Below are 19,496 nucleotides of genomic sequence, written 5' to 3'. Positions count from 1 at the left end.
AAAGGAGGTGGGCTCTTTCATTACGCCATCGACTCTGCTGAAATGCACATCTGGCTCATTACCTGCTGCAGGCTTTGGGTTGTCTGGGTTGTTGCAATTCTGCTCTTCCGCCCTGCTCCTGAAGGGTCTTCAGTGTCGGACCTTAAGCGTTTATAATGTGATAATAAGGTGTGAAAATGGAGACACAATGGAGCAGAGCGAATCGGGCCGACACAGTTCTCCTCTCACACTCCAGCAAAGCTCACAGGTTTCACTTCACCTGAAAGGGCCACAGCATTAATCTATAGTGTAGGGTCATGCGTCTCCGTTTTTTCACCGATCCACAAATCGGTGAAAAACGGAGACGCAGCGCATAACACCAAGCTCATGATGTGTGTTTTCCTCAGAAGTTCCTGGAAGAGAGGGGGAACCCAAAGACGGTCCGCCGACGGCCGCCGAAGACGGGGATCAGGAGGAGCACGACGAGCGCGAGCCCGACGAAGATCTGGACGACGAGTCCATCTTCACCTGCGACAACTGTCAACAGGACTTCGACTGTCTGGCCGAGCTCACCGAGCACAGGACCAACCACTGCCCGGCGGGTGAGTTTGCGTCCGAATGCGTGAGGAATGAAAGACTAAAACAAAAAAACAATCAACCACAGTCAGGCAGCCGTCAAAATCGTCTATTTAACGAGTGAATAATTAAAGAGGCTGCAGGTTTCAGATGAAACACTCGAGTTGCATCATGCAGAATCGCCTGGGTGACTTGGAACCCCCCCCAAACTGTTTCTGAACACCTATAGCTATTGGAATCAGTAATACCCATATGTTCCAGAGGGACCCTCACAAAGGCCGTTATTAGAACTGCTGTAATTAATGAAGTGGCTGAAAGGAACGCGACGGGGGCATCTGGTTCCTACAGATTAATCCAAACGCTCCCTTAACAAGCCCCACACACGCACGCACGGCGAGGCAGCTTCCACTCGATGTGTTTACTTTTGATAGAAGGATGAAGAGGTGGTGGTGGTGGGTGGGGGGGGGGGGTGCAGAGCTTTGTTTAAACTGCTAAAGATAGTGTTTTCAGAGAGCGTGTAATGTGGATGGAAAGACCCCTGGCTCAGCAGTCTCTCATTCACCCGCTGGCCTGACAGCCAGTCCCAGCGGAGTAAGCAGTGCAGGATCCAGCAGAGAGCTTATGGAGATGCGCCACATCAGGAGGAGCAACTTTTTTTTCTTTGACTGAGGCCTCTGCAGTACAGAGTACACATGCACACGGATGCGGGGAACGACGACTGTGGCTGGAAAATTGAGGCTTTTGGTCTTCACGCGTCTTCTCCTAACTCAAAATCTAACTCAGACTCAGCCGACTGGAAACAAGCCCAGGAGAGATCATGTTTCGTTTAAAGTACATCTTTCTTACATCTAAAGAGTTCATCTGAAGGTGAAAAATCATGGACTTTTGTCCAATTTACCTGGTTAAAAACTCACTCCGATCATCTTTTGATCTATTTTGAAAGAGTTCCATATGGCCTTTTAATAAGGATTATTCCGCTTTCAGCCCAATTCCAAAAAGGTATGTTGTTTTCTAGGACATAGTATCTGCAGAGCAGCAATACTTCATTAGAAATCTGCCTCTGGGTTGTGGGCGGGACTGTTTGTGCAGACTAAGCCCGCCCCCTTCTCCTCACGGGTGCTGAGAATTCTCTGTTTACGCTGAGCAGAGAGCTTGTGGACCGCCCAGTGTGTTTTTTCTACGTCACAAATACAAACTTTTTCAAACATCTGCTTCTGATTCACAACAATTTGAATGAAGAAATACTCAGAAATGTAATTTTAACTTTAATTTTCTTAATGAATTTCCTCCATTTTAGAAAAATGTTAATAACAGCAGAAACACATTTTAATCAAAGTGCTTTAGTCCTCTAGTTGAATGTAGGATTAAATATATGTTACCTTTCATGCTTAAAGACAAGTCAAACTCAATAACAGAGAAACAGGGAAAGCTTTGGCAGCATTAAAAAAAAGTTGCAACAATTTTACAAAAATAAACATTTTTGCAAAATGTTTTTGGAATAAACAGAAGCACAGAGTGCCCCAGGTATTTTTAGGTGCAAAAAAGTCTAATTTTCTACCAAACTAAGTCCGTTTGATTCAACAAAATCCACTTTCCAAGTTTTTTTTTTTACATCAGCATGTTTGGTCATGAAACAGCTGTTGTTAACTTAACAAAAAAGGGATTTTTTTTCACCTCAATTATGTAAGTTTTTACTTTAAAACAATTTTTCCCCAAAATGTGCCTATTTTCTTTAATCACACATGTATAGGATAGCTGTAAAAAAAAAGCTAAACAGTGGTAGAAAGGCTAATCCCTATAAAATGATTGATTTAAAAGGTGGCTTAAGATAATGCTAAACATGAAAATAAATGTATTTGTTAAAAATGCTCCAAGAAATGCTGAAAGGTGTAATGAACAATTGACTATACTAAATGCTTTACTTTGTGCAAATCTATAAATTCATATAAGGATAAACAACACAGCTAAAAAATGAAGTTAGCTACTGCTGATTGTATGTTTTTCCACATGTTAAATTCATTGAAAAAGCCTGAAAATATCTGAATCAAGGAAACGCATAAAAAGATTTGGATCATAATGATGACGGATGTTAAGCAGATCAGACATAAAATGTCATGTTGAAAGTTCAAATCTTTTTTCTTGGCTGAGAAAAACGTTTTTTTCACCTATCAGAAACTTGGATTGAAAACGTAAGCAGCTCATAACAAACCGTTTTACCGTACAATGATTACAGTTAGCTACTTCCAACTGAGTCAAAAGGAAAACTGCACATTATGAAGTTAACTGTGTTTCTAAAAATGACTTTCTGTGGACACATGACAGAGTTTGACCTTGATGAACCAATCCGATTCCTGTATCAGATATCAGCCTGAATATTGACGGAGTTGTTGGATGGAGTATCAGATCATGAAGCTCATCCATGCTAATGTAGCCCACATGTGGTTAAGATGGGCGTAAGTTCGCCTCGTTGTATCCGGTGTCTTGGTGAAACCACCAAAAACCAGAGCACAGCGGCGTCTCGGGTGACACGTCATCAATTAACCGGACACAGCTGCTGCAGACGTGTGACGGGAAAGTTTTGCAGCGCACGTTTCAGCGCCAGTTCACTTCTGCGGTCCTGAAGCATAAAGCCTGTGACTGAAGCAGCAACAACGTCTGCAGAGAGAAACGCTGGACGACGGCCAGAAGAAGCCCGGGATCGATAGAACGGAGGGGAAATGTGATGGCAGGACTCCGTTGGTGTCATTGTGCGGATGGGACGCACATGCGGTTCAGTCTTATGTGAAAGAATACAAAGCTTTTAAAAATACAGAAACACAACATTGTGTTGCACAACTTTGGATAAACTTTAAAACAACCATCAATGTTTGCATCCATCCGCCTTCAGGTACCCTTTTGGGATCATGGAGTTCCTGCAGCCAACCCAGCTGTTGTTGGGCAAAGGTGGTGGCTACACAATCACACACATTCACACCTAGTGGCAATTTGTAGTGTTTTTGGACTGTTGCAGGAAGCCTGAGAAAACCCATGCATGTGACGGCGGTTTCCCAGCTGGGATTCAAACCAGCACCTTCTCATTGTGAGGTCCTACATCACTGTGTGTTCAGTCACTTGTTTTTGTTTTTTTGTCAAAAACTAAAATCAAACAACTGAAGCTGTTGAGTGAAATTTGAGCATGTCCGCACCAAAAATAAGGAAATCAAGCACGTGCTTTCCTACATCAAAGTATTGGTTTGGTATCAAAGTGTGTTTTCCCTCGAAAATCACTAAAAACTAGAACAAAATTAGTTTCATTAGAGTCCAAGGAGGCAGCCTAAAATAGGAAACGAGCAGTAATCTTAGGAAGAAAATCCCTAGGAAGTAGTAAACTGATCTGTTCATGAAGCAAATAATTTTTACTTAGCAAGAACTCTTATAATAAGATATCAAAATCAAGGATAAGGAGTTCCACACAGCCGCTAAAGAAGCTAACTGTTAGACAGAATTACTTTAAATTGAATGTTATACTGCCCTATAAGTATTTTTTACTACTTACTACTGAATTTTTGTGCCTAATTGTAGTTATTATATGTAGTTATCTTGATAACAAAGACAAAAGACTGGTGTAATAAGTGGAAATGACTCATTTCGAACAAAATGTGAACAGAATGAGAAAACCATCGTAGTGAAAGTGTGCCCATCTTATTCATCCTTAAAAAATCTCCTACTAGCTCTTTTTCTTGAGATTAATCTAAATTTTTGTTTCCAGAACAGTGACTGTGAATGCCAGTCTTTGCCAACAATCATTGAACTTTAAATTAACATCCTTATAATTAAACTAGAAATTACAGAGCAATTTGAGATTTTTTGAGTCTTAAATTGAGTTTTTCTAACGTCAAGAGGAAAGAGAAAAAGGACTTTGACTCATTTCAATAATAATTTCCTCATCTCTACATCCTAGCTCTCAATAAGACAAACCTGCTGGCAAAAGCTCGGAAAAGTGTAAAGCAAAGAGAAGTTAAACATCTTTAAACAGGTCAAATATGTTGAATGTCTAAAAACAAGTTTTGAAATCTTTGCAGGGATCAAATAGTTTGCAGTAAAGACAACATTTACTGAGATTTTCTGCAGATCATTCATGTTCTCTGCTGCTTTAGTGTCTTGAAATCTATCATTTTAGATATTTTTGTTTACATTTTAACACTCACACAAAAGTGGAGGGATTTGAATATTTGTTTACAGCAATAAATAAAGTCTTTGCCACATGCAAAATCCCGGCACACACAAGTCCGACCTCTCTTCTGCAAGAATGACCAGGAGCAGAGCAGAAAAAAGAGAAATCTCCGCGCCTTTACGCGGCGGCGGCGGCATTGCTCCCTCCCTCTCAGCTCTGCTGCTCCTCAGGTATTGGTGCTTCATGAGTCTCAGGTGGCGTTCTGAGAGCCGTGCTGGCGAATGCAGAGATCTCCGCAGGAGGAGGAGGAGGAGGATGAGGAGGCGCGGGTATCTGGGATGCTAACGACGTCGTCGCAGCAAAGTGGGCTCGGGTTAGCAGCTAGCTCCCGCCGCAGAGCAGAATGGGTCCCAGGTGCGAGCGTGAAGCACCAAGTAATTCCGTACCACTCCAGCAGAAGGCCTGTAAAGAGGCCCCATTAATTTGAGTGGAAATTGGACAAACACACACACACACACACACACATGGATGCAGATCAATGAGACAGAAATGCGTGTTCACCCACTCAAACACGCACAAACCCACAAAGCCCACACATCTGGCTAATGTAATGCAACATTAATGTGCATGAGGCTGAAAGCTTAGCTGGCTGTTTGTGTGTAATTGCACAGCAGTGTTGTTGAACTGTTTCCACAAATACCCCTGATCTCGTATAATGAGGACTAAATATGTCAATGTGTTGTGCTGTGTTTTCATGACTCCAAACTCGCTCAGATGATTTGAGAAACGGTTTTGATCATTTGTAAAAACACGGTTGTTGGGTCTTATAGCGCCTCTGCGTTAGCTGGTTGTCGTTTGGGAAGCGTCTCTTGGCAGAATGAACTGTGTGGTGCGGATGGGACTGCAGAGGAGAAGTTAAAATGCAGCCATTCTGATTCCAACATGTATTATTGCTCAGATTTAATTACTGAATTACTCTGGCTGTAACGAGTATCCAAATACTCTGATATTCCCGATTTGTTCTCCGGGAAATTCCAGTACAAATATTTGCGACGTCCAAGATTGCTGATTTGCAATCTTTTGTAAATCTAGTATAGTTTAGTAAAAATACACTTCAGACGATGTAATTATTGCTCTAAAATGCAGAAGAGGACCTGGCTGCAGATATCAGCGTCAAGAACAGGAAGTCCTCGAACGTAACGAGAACGTCGCTAAAGAAAGCATTATTTTATCTGGCAACCCTATCAGTTACGATATTTCCTGTTTCAGGCTTTAACGCTATCAACAAAATTGCCAAAGGAATTTAGACCGCATGTTTACTACTTTTTTTTAACAGCAAATGTGACGTCAACAATTTCATGAAGTGAAAATCTAATCAATATGAGCATTTTTATGACGACTATTAATGAATCCACTGGGTTCTGAAGAGATGGTTTGTTGAATAAATATTATTCAAGTTGTAAAAAGGCCAATCAGATGCCTCAGTTAAAGCGTGTGGTGCCCGCTGACCCCCACCACAAACGTTTGATTGACAGATACTCCCAAGTCCGCTTTCAATTGGTAGGGGTAGCCCACTCCTGATTGGCGACAGTAGTTACCATAGAAACTGTGACTCAGACCGACTGGACCAATCACTGCTGACTGTCGTCTGGCTCCAAATGGCGATGTCCGTTTCGTGGAAAAATGGCGACTGATAGGAATTTCGAGCTGGAAGTAAAGCTTTTTCTGTGAGTGATGTCACTCTCACTCGGTCCAGTTCTCTTATACAGTCAAAGAGTATCACACTGCTACAGCCAGGCCTCTCTCAACAAACTATCATCATACAAACACTACTGTTACTGGAAAACTTCAGAGTAAAGTGTCAGTGAAGGTTTTCATTTTCAAAGGAAAGCTATCAAGTGTTTTCCAATTGACATATATTTATGTCAATGTTCATCGAAACAAGTTCTGAAAAAAGAAAAATATATAAATATATTAAAATAATAAATAGATTAAATTAAAAACATAGAATACAAATACGGTGAATATGAATTTAGGAATATTTTGAAAATCTTCAGATCAGTTTCCTCTAAAGATAAAAGTCCAGTCATTTTTATTGAGGTGTTGCTGTGTCTTCATTTACTGTCTTCTTGTCATCGATCCACTGGAACGGCAGTCAGAATTTGTGTTGTTTAATGATCCAAAACAACAGTGGCTTTTATGTCTTGTTTCCTGCGGAGTGTTAACCAGGAAGTTGAGAGAAAAACGTGACATTGTTGATTTTTTTAAATCTTCGTGTTTTTATCTGTTATGCTTTGCTCTCCTGTTCGAGACAAATGTATAAATGATGGTGATTAAGTGCATTTAATTTAAATTGTATACATCCAGTCAAAAGACAAACGAATAGCAACCATTCAAAGATGATATTGAGTAGTAAGAATTGGGGTTCGATCTGTGAATCGTTGATCTTGATTCGTGAATTGAATCGCCACCTATGGGAATCATCCACAGCTCTGTTCAAGACAAAATCTGTTGTAAAAAGAGCAGGAAGACTAAGGGACAGGTGAGCGTAATCCTGCATATCTTTTTGCACCCCTAATGCTCAGCTCTTCATTCTGAAGACCTTAAAGTGAGGTAATCTGTCACCTGTCCACATGAGCAGAATTATCTGCTTTTTAAACGAACGTGTCTTCAGAATTTTGACATTAAGAGTTTATGTCAAAGTTTTCCTGCAAACCTGATATTCAAGTGTTGCGTGTAACGCATATCTTCTATTTTTTGGCACATGTGGGTCTGTATCCTGCCCAGGATGTGTGAGAGAAGCAGACTGAGAAAGAATGAGTCGGGGGAGTGTTGATGGGTCTCAGTAGGAGTCAGAATGTGGAGCAGAGGCTCCCCGAGGAGAGGAGGAGCAGAGAAAAACCTCCTACGGATCAAATGGAGAACATTCTCTTCCCCTGCTCTGCCTTATGAGCGCGCTCAGAAGGACACACAAAAGCCTACGGGCTGTCTGACCGCGTGAAACACTCCAAGGTCGGGTCAATGTGAAGTGTTCGGAGATTAAAGCGCCGACGGATCCTCACCGCCGCCCGTTTCTCTTAAGAGCTGGCAAGTGGAGTCGACAGTGCTCGCACACTCCGGCGAGCTGTGAATGAGGACCAAAGAGACTAAAAAACCGCTGGAGGATGGAGGGATGAGGAGGTGAGCTCCGAGTGAAGGAAGGAGCTGTCAGTCAAGGCAGGGGGGCGGAAACCGCCGCTGTCAGTGACAAATAGCGAGTCATTAACCCGGCTAGCTGCTTCTTCAGCGGAGTGGGAGGAAGGAGCAAGAAGCTTTTCTCTTTTCTTTCTGAAGGTATATTTGTGGGGTCTGTGTTAATTGAGCACATACAGCTGTAGACGAGTCGCTTCCAGGGAGGGAGGCAGAGGAGGAACCTGGGGGGGGAGGGAGGAAGACAGGTGAGGTGGAGCAATGCAGGAAAAACTTCAGGTTTGCAGTGAGGAGGTGGAGGAGAAAGAGGAAGAGGAGAATGCATCTGTTTCTGCGGGGCCCCTGGGTAAAAGGACACCGCTAAAGTCTTCAGTGTGCTGCAACCCCGCTGTCACAAACACACAAGTTGAGGAGCACAACGCGCACACTCCTCGCCGCGTCTGTCGTCAGGAAAGCAGCTGAGTCCTGTGAGGCCGAGACGCTTATTAAAACCACAGATCACTTTCTACACAGAGGCAGAAGCCGAGGGGGGGGGGCAATGTGAAACAGAATCGCACAACGCCTGGTGCACGCTGCCACGTGCACGCCGCCTACACACTGACCGGGTTTGAGTCTGGTAGCTGCTGTTGATTGACAAAATAAATAGATGCTCTCAGTTGTTTCCTTCGTTTTAGGTTCTCCCCCCTTTTTTTCCTGCTGGCTTCATCCTCTGTGCTCCCCCCCGTGCCTCCTATTTCCTCCCCCCCTCTTCTACCCCCCCCCCCCCCCTCTCTGTGTGTGTCTGCACCCGGGGGTGGCCTGAAGATTCCTGTGCTAAGCCCTTGGCATGCGTACAAGTGCGCAGCGAACGCACAAACACACAACCACACAGCTGGCTGCCGCTCAGGTTTTCCAGGGAGGGAGCAGGAGCGGGAGTGGAAGGGGTGGTGGGAGGGGGGTACGACATGCAGAGAGGCAGGGGGAGGGACGGAGAAGGGTTGTTGTGAAGTCATTTTTCATCACAGGGTTCATTTTTCACTGCAGACTTCTCCCAGTCTCCACATCGCTCCATTTCTCTTTATCCATCCTCGCCTCCTCCTCCCGTTCGCCTCCCCCGATCCCGCTTTGTCTCTCTTTATCTTCCCCTTTCCCCCTTTCTTTACTCCCTCTCACCTAAACTCTCTCCATCCTTTCCACGTTTGCATCCCTATCTCTCTTTCAGCCTAGTTTCTCCTTTATGAAATATGGATGGGAGCAGTTTTGGGCGCGCTGAGAGGTTTGCAGTCGGAGGGAGGGATGGAACTTGGGAACTGGAGAGGGAGGGATGGAGGGAGGCAGGGAGGGGAGGATGGAGCTTGTGTCTCAGCAGACGAGCCTTGTGCATGCACCTAAACACCTCACTGAGCAATCTGTCAACATGTCAGCAACACATGTTTGGTAAAAAAAAAAAAAAAGAGGATGGATGGAGAGAGGAGAGGTAAAAAAATACGAATAAAATAAAACCTCCCCCCTCCAGTGGGAGTAATGGCTCCCACCAGGACTCTGGAAATGCTTTGAATTCAGCAGATTTCTATTGCGGGGTCCTCCCCGGGGGCGTCTTTTTACAATGCCTGCATCTCAGAAATTTGAGCCCGAGGACCCCTGGGGGCGTCCTTTCATAATGCCTGAAAATGTAGGGTTATATTGTGTGCTCTTCCCCATGGGTCTTTTATTAATACCTGCATTCACTGCCACTGGAAATTACACAGGCGGCGCTGCAGGGGCGAGCGCTCGCTCCAGGAAGGGAGAAAGACTCTGCAGGGACCTTCCCTCTCTTCTCCTCGCTCCTTTCTTCCCCTTTTCCCCCTCCTCTTCTTCCCTCCTACTTCGACTCTCCTTCCTTTTCACTTACTTATTGCTCGGGTGCAAAGGAAGAGTTTGCCAAAGGACTAAAGGAAGTGTTGAGTGCGCTGGCACCAGCTGATCTCCTTGTATTCGGCTCGCAGGAAAAAGTGGCACTCGATTAAAAATGTAACTTCCTCTCATCTCCTCTCTCTTTGTGTGAATGTGTGCAGAGTAAATGTGTGTGTGTGTTTGTGTGTGTGTGTGTGCACGGAAAAGAGAGAAGCTCAAGTCCTCAGCCTAGTGCTGAGCCTGTGATTACAGAGAGGATGGGTTGTGTTTTGCAGCAAAAGAGTTTTCTGCCTCTGTTTGTTTGTTTAGACCAAATATTTACAAAGCAGGATTATAGAAATATATATTTACATATCTGTGAATAAATAGTGTTTGCCGGAAATCTCAGGTTTGCAGGCTGGGTGCGTTTTACTGCAATCCTCAGGTTGAATGAGTTTCTTCTGGTCATGTTCTTAATGAAACATAAAAATGGTTGACAGATGTTGAATCCCTTTGATTCTATGCTTTTTAAGGAAATAATAAAAAGTATTTAAATGCAGAAGCTTCTTCAGGAGTTGTGATCTTTTGTGGGATGGGTTCTTTATGAGGAGTGATTGGCTCAGTGGAGGCTGAACCTGTGGAAGGGTTTGCAAACACGATTGTGTCTGATCGTTTAAACAGTCAAAACAAGTGATCAAAATCCGATTCACCAAGAAACAAAGGGGAACCTTTCAGAAGTGAATTGAAATCTGAGGACGCTTTCACACTGCGCCGATTGGTCAACAGTTTGGTCAAGCTGGTTTTTGCAGGAGTGAAAGTTCTCTGGTGGGTCTGAAACAAGTCTTTGTTTGTTTTCAGCTGAAGTACCGTTCAGTAATGGTGTGAGATTACCAGAACACAAAGAGCCAACTGAAGAACAACAGGAAGTCGCTCTTTAAAAGGAAAAGAATCGTTAAAAAAGTTGGATGGTTAGTCTTGATGAGTTTTATTCTTTCTTGGATTTCACGCATTGTGTGGACAGTTGTGGCGCAGAAGTAGAGCGGTCAACCTCTGATGCAAGGATCTCAGGTTTGACAGGCCATGTGTCAAAGCGTCCTTGGGAAAACCACTGAACCCCACGTTGCTCCTGGGGTTGCTCGGCGTCAATGGTCACAACTCAGAGGGGAATTTCCTGCTGCTGTACTGAAACTATGTCCTAGAAAACAACACTGTTTTTATTTTTTTTATTTTGGCGCTTTTAAAATCCATCAAAGGGCAGTTGGAGTGGGAATTTAAAGCATTTTAGTAAAAAAAAATCTCCTTTCTTGTTTGGTTGTTAGGCTTTTTTACATTTTAAAATCCACCAAATGCACAAAAATGTGAATTAATTCCACTTAGGTTCACAAACTCACAAATTCATTACAACTGAACATAAGTCAATAAAATATTGATCAATTTTTTAAACTTTTATTCCAAAATCTTTTTTTTTAATTGAAATAGTTGGAGCAATATTATGAGTTCTTTCATTAAAAACTAACAGAAATATTTTGCCTCCAAAAGCAGAAGGGAAAATTCATTATTGGATTTTATAAATCCTTTCATTTTCCACGTCAAAATCGATTTATTTTGATTATTTAATTTCTTGAACTGGTGTGAAATCTCCCCCCTGTGACAGAAAGATGAGATAAAGCATTTTATGAAAAAAGACTGATTGTTCCATCGTCAGAATGGTGTTCTTGTTATTGCTCTGATGTCCATGACTGGATGAAGAGTTGATGGTTAAAACAGTGAGACTGTTTGGTGCAGACCTTCATCAGGTCTCAGGTGGATTGTGTCTTCCATCTCCATTACAGTCAGTCGTGTTTCCAGGAGTCAGACATCCTCCTCCACTTTAGTTTCTTCACAGATCTTCACAGATCCAGAGCACCTCCATCCCACAGTCAAAGGTTTGTTCTTTAAGTCGAACAAAAGCCTCCTTTGATCTCCTTTTGCAGCTGATGGGAGTTCAGCTCTCTGCATCTGCTGGCTGCATTTTCTGAATCGCTTTACTCTGAAGGGAACTCGCTTGTAAATAATGGAGAAATCGTTTGCGTCGTGGCTCACTGGGCTGCGACTTTTGTCTGTAAATGGTAAACCAAGTTTGCTAATTTCAAAGTGAAGTTTAAAAAATAAGAGTCCACAGAGTTCCTCAGACCTTTCAGGAAGCGTTCAGTTCTTGTAGATCAGAGACTTTTTAACCTGTGGAACTAAAATGACTGATTACAGGTGACGATGTTGCACCGGTGGGATGTGCACGAGACCCACGGGGGAATCCCCAATGTTCCTGAAAGTCTGTGACCTTTGTGGCAAAGCAAGTCTGTGGGATTCCACCTGAATCCTTGGATTGTTGTTCATTGTTTACAGTTGAAACCACACGAGCGCAATTTTTAAGCATCCAAAAAGGAACCGAGCACATTTATCCTCTTACAGGAGTCTGCACAAATCTGTTTGTCAGACCTAGTTTTTATTTTTTTTCCCCCACATTTGCAGTTTCCTTTAGGTGGGACGGCTTTAGGCATCAATCATCTGGCAAAAAGAAAAACACAACTCCAGCTTTATTAAAAGAAAAGAACTGCAAAGCTTCTCAAAACAGGTTCATGAAAGGAACTAGCACAGGCTCTGTTTTAGGATTTAAACAGCTGGAGCTGCTGCACACTTCACCTGAGTGTCCAGGTGAGACTCTTTTTGCAAACATTTTTACTAACCTCTTTGGGTTTTGAATCAAGAACCAAAGTTCTGTTCAGGTTTTTGCTCGTCATCTCTCAGATCAACCAGAGAACTGGTAAAAGTTCTGGAGCATCAGAAAAAACAGCGACTGCTATACCTGGTTGATGGCAGATGAGTGTGTGGGGGTGTTTGGGTGGGTGGGTGGGTGGGGGCTCTAAAAAACATTCCACTCACAATTACGTTAAGTAGCGTAAATGTCTTAACATCAGCATAGCGGAGAAGTAACTTTTCTTTCTTTAAGTAGACAGACGGCAGCGTCAGACCCTTTGACTGCATATGAGAACTGGACTAAGTGCCCCCCTCCCCTGGTGTTCTAAAAAGGAAGTACCTGCTGGGTGCCGTCACACTCACTCGGTCCAGTTCTCATATATTGTATTTTTTAATTTCATTTTTAATAATATTTAGGTGACAAAGTGTAGGTGAAGGCACTATTTGTTGTGTTGTTTTATGATGCTCTTCACACTCTGGGCATTTGACACGCGCTCAAGAGGGCATATGGTAGACGCATTTAGCATATGTGTTCACACTAGACCAGGGGTCGGGAACCTTTTTGGCCAAGAGAGCCATAAATGCCACATATTTTGAAATTTAATTTCGAAAGAGCCATACAATAATGTAGTGTCCTTTCCCCACACTGAGGCACGGAGACTTAACCTCTTTTAAAGTTCTTTATTCCGATTACTGCAGACCGCAACAAACGCCCTTCAATTAATTCAGCAACTCCTGAATCTCTCCCGCCGACACGAGAGCGCTTCTCCCAACTTTATATTCCCCTGCTCCCGCTGCAGCCCTCCCATTTCCCTTATTCGGCCCATAGCTGAACCCCATTGGTCCAAACTACCTAACAACAGGCTGAACGACAGAACTGAGGGCCAATCAGATCTCTGCTTGACGCGTTCAATGAACTCCAGAACTTTTAACGCGGCCCAACAGCCATCCAACTCAGTCCGCGACAATTTGTTTAAAACTAAATATACAAATGAATGTGTGCATTTGATTTAATTTTAACATTTTTAAAGTAAAATAAGTCTGTGGATTCTTTTTAATAACATTGTTATTCTGTTGCTAATAAATGATGAGTATTTCTCGTGGTAGTTTTGCTGATGGTCTAGTCTGGTTGATACGTGGTGAGTTTCTGCTTCATGCAGGCGTTGAGACTTTAAACGTGATCGTAGGTCTGAATGTTCTGTAGATGTGAGACAGACTGCTCACATGCAGACGGGGAGCCAAACACACACTCACACGCTGCAGTGAGTGACGGGCAGCGGGTTTTACGTTTTTACAATCCCTGCGCGATTCACCTGCTGCCTGTCCCCACAACCCCTCACCCCCACCCTCTGCTTTCTCCCTCACACATCCCGTCCCCGCATCTGCGCGCTCTTTCTCAGAGACGGGAGCGCGCAGTTTTAGGCACGTCAATTCACAGGTTTCCAGCTGGTACAAACTCTGTGAAATAATAGATAATAGTAACTGATAGCGCTGGCGCAGATTTCTCTCTCTAAGCACTGCTACTACTGCGCGCCTCTGACATCGCATCGCGCCCGAGAAGGACTGGTCTAATGAAAAAAAAAAACTATAATTAAAGATTTGTCTGCGAGCCACATGTGACCATCAAAAGAGCCATATATGGCTCGCGAGCCATAGGTTCCCGACCCCTGCACTAGACTGTCGCTACCCATAGTAGCACGTTTACTCACAGTTGGATGAGGCTTTGTGCGAAATGCCAAAGGAGTGTACATTTTGCAGATCTTGCTCTAACCTTTTCTTTCACATATTTATTTCAATATTTGAAAGACGTGTCATCATATAACTATTATAAATTTCTCCTCCATGGTCAATTTTCAAATAGTTGGCACTTCCCTGAATGAAAAGAGATGCCATCCACGCATGGCTACCAAGTCCCAGACCCTGATTGGTCAAAGTTCAACTGGTTGAACTTCCAATAACAGCGCGTAGAGCCCGTAAACAGACTTAAAAACTTGCGTAGTGGTGTGGGAACGTAAAGGTTTTGAACGCAGCAGCCTGAAACGTGCATAGACTTTTCATTGGAAGTGGTGGTTTGAACAGGCATTGTCGTGTGAACGTAGCTTTACAATCACACATTTTAAGGTTAGGTAGAGTAGTAGGTCAGGACCCCCACAACAAACACACACACGGTCACACACACACTGTCACACTTAAGGAATGTTTTTGTGTTTGTATTTTGTGCATGAAAGCTTGTTGTTCAACGTCTTTATGGATCTGTGGGTCTGTCAGCATTGAGCGGTCATGGGGCCGTGTGGGGGCCTCCTTCATAAGTGTACATGTGGGGGGTGTCTAGATAATGAAGAACAGGCCATTCCCTTGGATTCCTGCACCCCTGCCAACAACCAGGACCCCCAGAACCTCCCCCCCCCCTTTTCTTTTTTCCTCCCCTCCTGCTGACACCTGGGACTTTTTCCATTTTTCCTCCTGTCTTCTCTTTCTTCTTCTTTTTGTCTCCCCAAGTGGAACGGGCCTCCTCCCTCCATTTTGCACACCTCTTGCTGTTTTTCTCCTCTTTCCGCCCATCTTCCAGTGAGCACACAGCACTCAGTGTCTCCTCCCTCCCTCCCTCCCCCCCGCCTCGCTGTCCCTCCCTGCTGAGTTCTCAAACTCCAAACTGACCACATCCTTTCCTTTCACCCCGTCTCCCTTCCCCCAAAACCTCCATCCATTCTCCATCATCTCTGTTCCCTGTGGAGCCGGCCCCAAAGCTCTGATCCCTTCCTCCATGCCCCCCAACGTCCCCACTGTGCCCTCCCGAGACAAACACATGCACACTCACATGCACCCTATGGCGAGTGGCCCCAAAGCAGCCCCTGTTTGTCTCCCTCCCTCTGTTTTTCCACTCTTTCTTTCTTTCCTTTTCCCACCTCTCGCTCTCGCCCTGTTTGATGCTCCACATTTGTTATGCACTTCATTCAAGATGTTTTTTTTTTGTTTTGTTTACTTTCCCAAACTGACACAGTTCGAGTCAGAAGTTATTTACGATAAATTAATAGCAACTTTTCATCAAATAGTTCCATCAGCTGTTTGGTGTCTTCTGAAAAAAAACAACAACGTACGTTTGCAGCAGGAAAGAGTTTTGTTATTTTTTTTTATCTGGGTGTTGATATTCACTGAACTTCAAAGCACAGTTGGAGAAGCAGAATTGTTTGAATTTATGAATTGATAACTCAGAAATTATGTAAAACGGTTGAGGTAAGCTGAACCTGACAGCAAATGTAGGCCAGGAACACAAACTGGGCTCCTCTTAGCTTCTTCTCATGGCTGGTTGTGTTGCTGCAGATCACCTGCTGGACAGGTTGGTCTCAGTGGGTTTGGGTTGCATTTTACCCTGTATTTTCACAATGCAACTTTATTTAAAAGCATTAAGAAAGAAATCTAAACAAAAACAAATCTTAACATAAGTTTGAGTTTTTGGTGGAATCTGTATCAAAACAGAGAAAGGTTGACGTTTGTGTTCCTGCGATATGTGCGTCAATGACAACTGGGATGTTAGCATTTCCCCGCTATGAGGCGCTGTGGGAAATCAAGTTGACGTGTAGTCAGAGTAATTGTTGCGACTCGTTTGCTTAAAACTGTTTTATGTTCCTCATACATATGCTAGAAGCTAAGGAAGTTTTTCCTTGGAGTTTGTCGCTGGCAGAGAGCTCAGTTATTCCTTCAGACAGGAAAAGGCAGGGGCCAGGCATGCTTTTGTGGACGCTTTTATGTGTCGTGTACATAAACATACATAGTGAAATGTATAGCATGACTGTCCAATAGAGTAACAGAGCCCAAGCATGAGAGTAGGACGTATAAAAAGTGACTAACTTAGAATAAAGACAATATGGCTTCACCTTAAAGTATAGACTGTGAGGTGTAGATCTGGTGTGATTTCTAAAAGTTGAAGTGTTGTTCTCCAAACTGCTTCTTCGTTCCTTTTTTTTTGGCGGAGAAACAAAAATGCTGCCACCTACTGTGTGTAGGTGGAACAGCGGCGTCCGTGCTCCAGGTCGTTATAAACAATGTTTTCCTGGAGAACACAGTTTAGGTTTAGTTGCTTCGTTAGTTGAAGAAATTCCAATTAGATTTTATTTTCCCTTTTCTGGTCAATGTTTCTCACAGCGTCTGTTTTTTTTTGTCAGCATTTGCATTTTATTGGTACAAATATCTTTAAGTCCCACTCCAATCATCTTTTCTTTTAGTTTTAAAACGTTCTCGGTGTTTTTTTAATTACGATTATTCTAAAATAAAATAAAAACCTCCGTCATTTTCTAGGACATAGTTTCTGCAGAGCTGCAGGAGTTCATTAGAATAATACCTTTGAGTTGTTGGCGTGCGCAGAACAACCCTACACCCCCTTTCTGTCAGCCGTAACTGAGAGTTATCTGTTTACGGGTGCTGTTTTCGCAATTTTAAGCTTAATTTTCTCTAAATATGTCCTCCATTATCAGAAAAATGCCACAAAAACTTGTTAAAAACACCAAAAATACAGTGTTACAAGGGAATTGGTCTTTAAACATAGTGACACAGCGTATTAGTTGATTTTTTGAAAACATCTTCTCACCCCCTCAAGTTTAGTCCACCTAAAGACTTTCAAAATAAAATCCCACCTAAACCTTTCATCTTCATTGCACAACTCACAACCTGAGAAGTGTGGTATGTTTTCTGCCAGAGACACTGCCATGTTGTGTGCACGTGCAGTCATGGAAGCAGTTACACATGCATGCTGCGTTTCATCCACAGACAGAGGAGGCAAAGGGCAGCATATTCCTGGGAGGGGGGCTGTAATAGTTTTAACCCAGAGCTCAGGTGTGACTCTCCTTTGTCCAGCTAAATGTCAAAGCAACGCACGTCTCCGGGGGGACGGTGAGGAGGGAGGGGGCAAGTAAAAAAAAAAGAAAAAAACTTTACGACTTGTATTGTACTTCTTACAAAGTTTGGATTTAACAACTTTTGTCAGAAAACTTTTTAAAAAACGATTTTTTAAAACAAACTTTCTGTCCTTGTGGAGGACAAAAAAGCTAGTTTAGAACTTCTTTTAGGTTTGAAATCTTCATCAATCGATGTCATGTGACTTAACCTTCATATTCAATGTTTGGCAGTTATAAAAAATCCCAGCAAATATAAAGGAGGTGTGATGAACCCTGCAGGTGGATCACAGCTATCCTTCATGTTTGTTTCTGTATGTTTCTGACTGGCTGCTGCTGTGTCCAGTCATCGCTGTGACCAGCGGCTGTTGCTGCGTCCAACCGCTGCCGCTGCTTCTGCCTCCAGCGGCTGCTGCTGCCGCCGCCAACAGCGTCTGCTGCTGCTGCGTCCAGCGGCTGCTGCTGCGTCCAGCAGCTGCTGCTGCGTCCAGCGGCTGCTGCTGCTGCATCCAGCGGCTGCTGCTGCTGCATCCAGCGGCTGCTGCTGCGTCCAGCGGCTGCTGCTGCTGCATCCAGCGGCTGCTGCTGCGTCCAGCGGCTGCTGCGTCCAGCGGCTGCTGCTGCATCCAGCGGTGGCTGCTGCGTCCAGCGGCTGCTGCTGCTGCATCCAGCGGCTGCTGCTGCGTCCAGCTGCTGCTGCGTCCAGCTGCTGCTGCGTCCAGCGGCTGCTGCGTCCAGCGGCTGCTGCTGCTGCATCCAGCGGCTGCTGCTGCGTCCAGCGGCTGCTGCTGCGTCCAGCGGCTGCTGCTGCTGCGTCCAGCGGCTGCTGCTGCTGCATCCAGCGGCTGCTGCTGCGTCCAGCGGCTGCTGCTGCTGCGTCCAGCGGCGGTGCTGTGTCCAGCGGCGGTGCTGCGTCCAGCGGCTTCTGCTGCTGCGTCCAGCGGCGGTGCTGCGTCCAGCGGCTGCTGCTGCGTCCAGCGGCGGCTGCTGCGTCCAGCGGCGGCTGCTGCGTCCAGCGGCGGCTGCTGCGTCCAGCCGCCAACAGCGTCTGCTGCTGCTGCGTCCAGCGGCTGCTGCTGCGTCCAGCGGCTGCTGCTGCTGCATCCAGCGGCTGCTGCTGCGTCCAGCGGCTGCTGCTGCTGCATCCAGCGGCTGCTGCTGCGTCCAGCGGCTGCTGCTGCATCCAGCGGCTGCTGCTGCGTCCAGCGGCTGCCGCTGCATCCAGCGGCGGCTGCTGCGTCCAGCGGCTGCTGCATCCAGCGGCTGCTGCTGTATCCAGCGGTGGCTGCTGCGTCCAGCGGCTGCTGCTGCTGCATCCAGCGGCTGCTGCTGCGTCCAGCGGCGGCTGCTGCGTCCAGCGGCGGCTGCTGCGTCCAGCGGCGGCTGCTGCGTCCAGCGGCGGCTGCTGCGTCCAGCCGCCAACAGCGTCTGCTGCTGCTGCGTCCAGCGGCTGCTGCTGCGTCCAGCGGCTGCTGCTGCTGCATCCAGCGGCTGCTGCTGCGTCCAGCGGCTGCTGCATCCAGCGGCTGCTGCTGCGTCCAGCGGCTGCTGCTGCATCCAGCGGCTGCTGCTGCGTCCAGCGGCTGCCGCTGCATCCAGCGGCTGCTGCTGCGTCCAGCTGCTGCTGCGTCCAGCGGCTGCTGCGTCCAGCGGCTGCTGCTGCATCATCCAGCGGCTGCTGCTGCGTCCAGCTGCTGCTGCGTCCAGCGGCTGCTGCTGCGTCCAGCGGCTGCTGCTGCGTCCAGCGGCTGCTGCTGCGTCCAGCGGCTGCTGCTGCTGCATCCAGCGGCTGCTGCTGCGTCCAGCGGCTGCTGCTGCGTCCAGCGGCGGTGCTGCGTCCAGCGGCGGTGCTGCGTCCAGCGGCGATGCTGCGTCCAGCGGCGGCTGCCGCTGCTGCATCCAGCAGCCGCCTGTCTTTGCCAGGCTTCCTTTCTTCGGGCCGCTGCTTACGTGGGGGCTGGGAGCCTATTCTCTCCACGCCTCAAGAGCTCCCTGGGGGGCCAAGAGGACCAACTCTGCCAGCCTCTCTCACACACACTCCCCCCCCCCCCCCCCCCCCCCAACAAACACAAACTGTCACAGAGTTCCACAAAGACGCACACACTGACGTCAGCTTCTCCAGGCCT

General features: G+C 45.7%; 1 protein-coding gene across 11 annotated transcripts in view; it reads left to right on the top strand.

The window, feature by feature from the left end:
• Positions 1-19,496, top strand: part of znf423 (zinc finger protein 423) — a 171,561-nt gene that overhangs the window by 37,456 nt on the left and 114,609 nt on the right. For 7 of the 11 annotated variants that reach the window (XM_078948943.1, XM_023955979.2, XM_023955982.2 and 4 more), the window contains one exon: positions 387-581. In XM_078948943.1, coding sequence (XP_078805069.1) covers positions 387-581 — 195 coding nt within the window. The remainder of the gene's footprint in view (positions 1-386; positions 582-19,496) is intronic. The other 4 variants (XM_078948944.1, XM_078948942.1, XM_023955978.2 and 1 more) reach the window with 1 other exon arrangement.

The sequence above is a fragment of the Oryzias latipes genome, chromosome 6 (assembly GCF_053564925.1).
Source record: "Oryzias latipes strain Hd-rR chromosome 6, Olatipes_Hd-rR_3.1".
NCBI classification, from domain to species: Eukaryota; Metazoa; Chordata; class Actinopteri; order Beloniformes; family Adrianichthyidae; genus Oryzias; species Oryzias latipes.
This window is presented reverse-complemented; position numbering and strand designations above follow the sequence as displayed.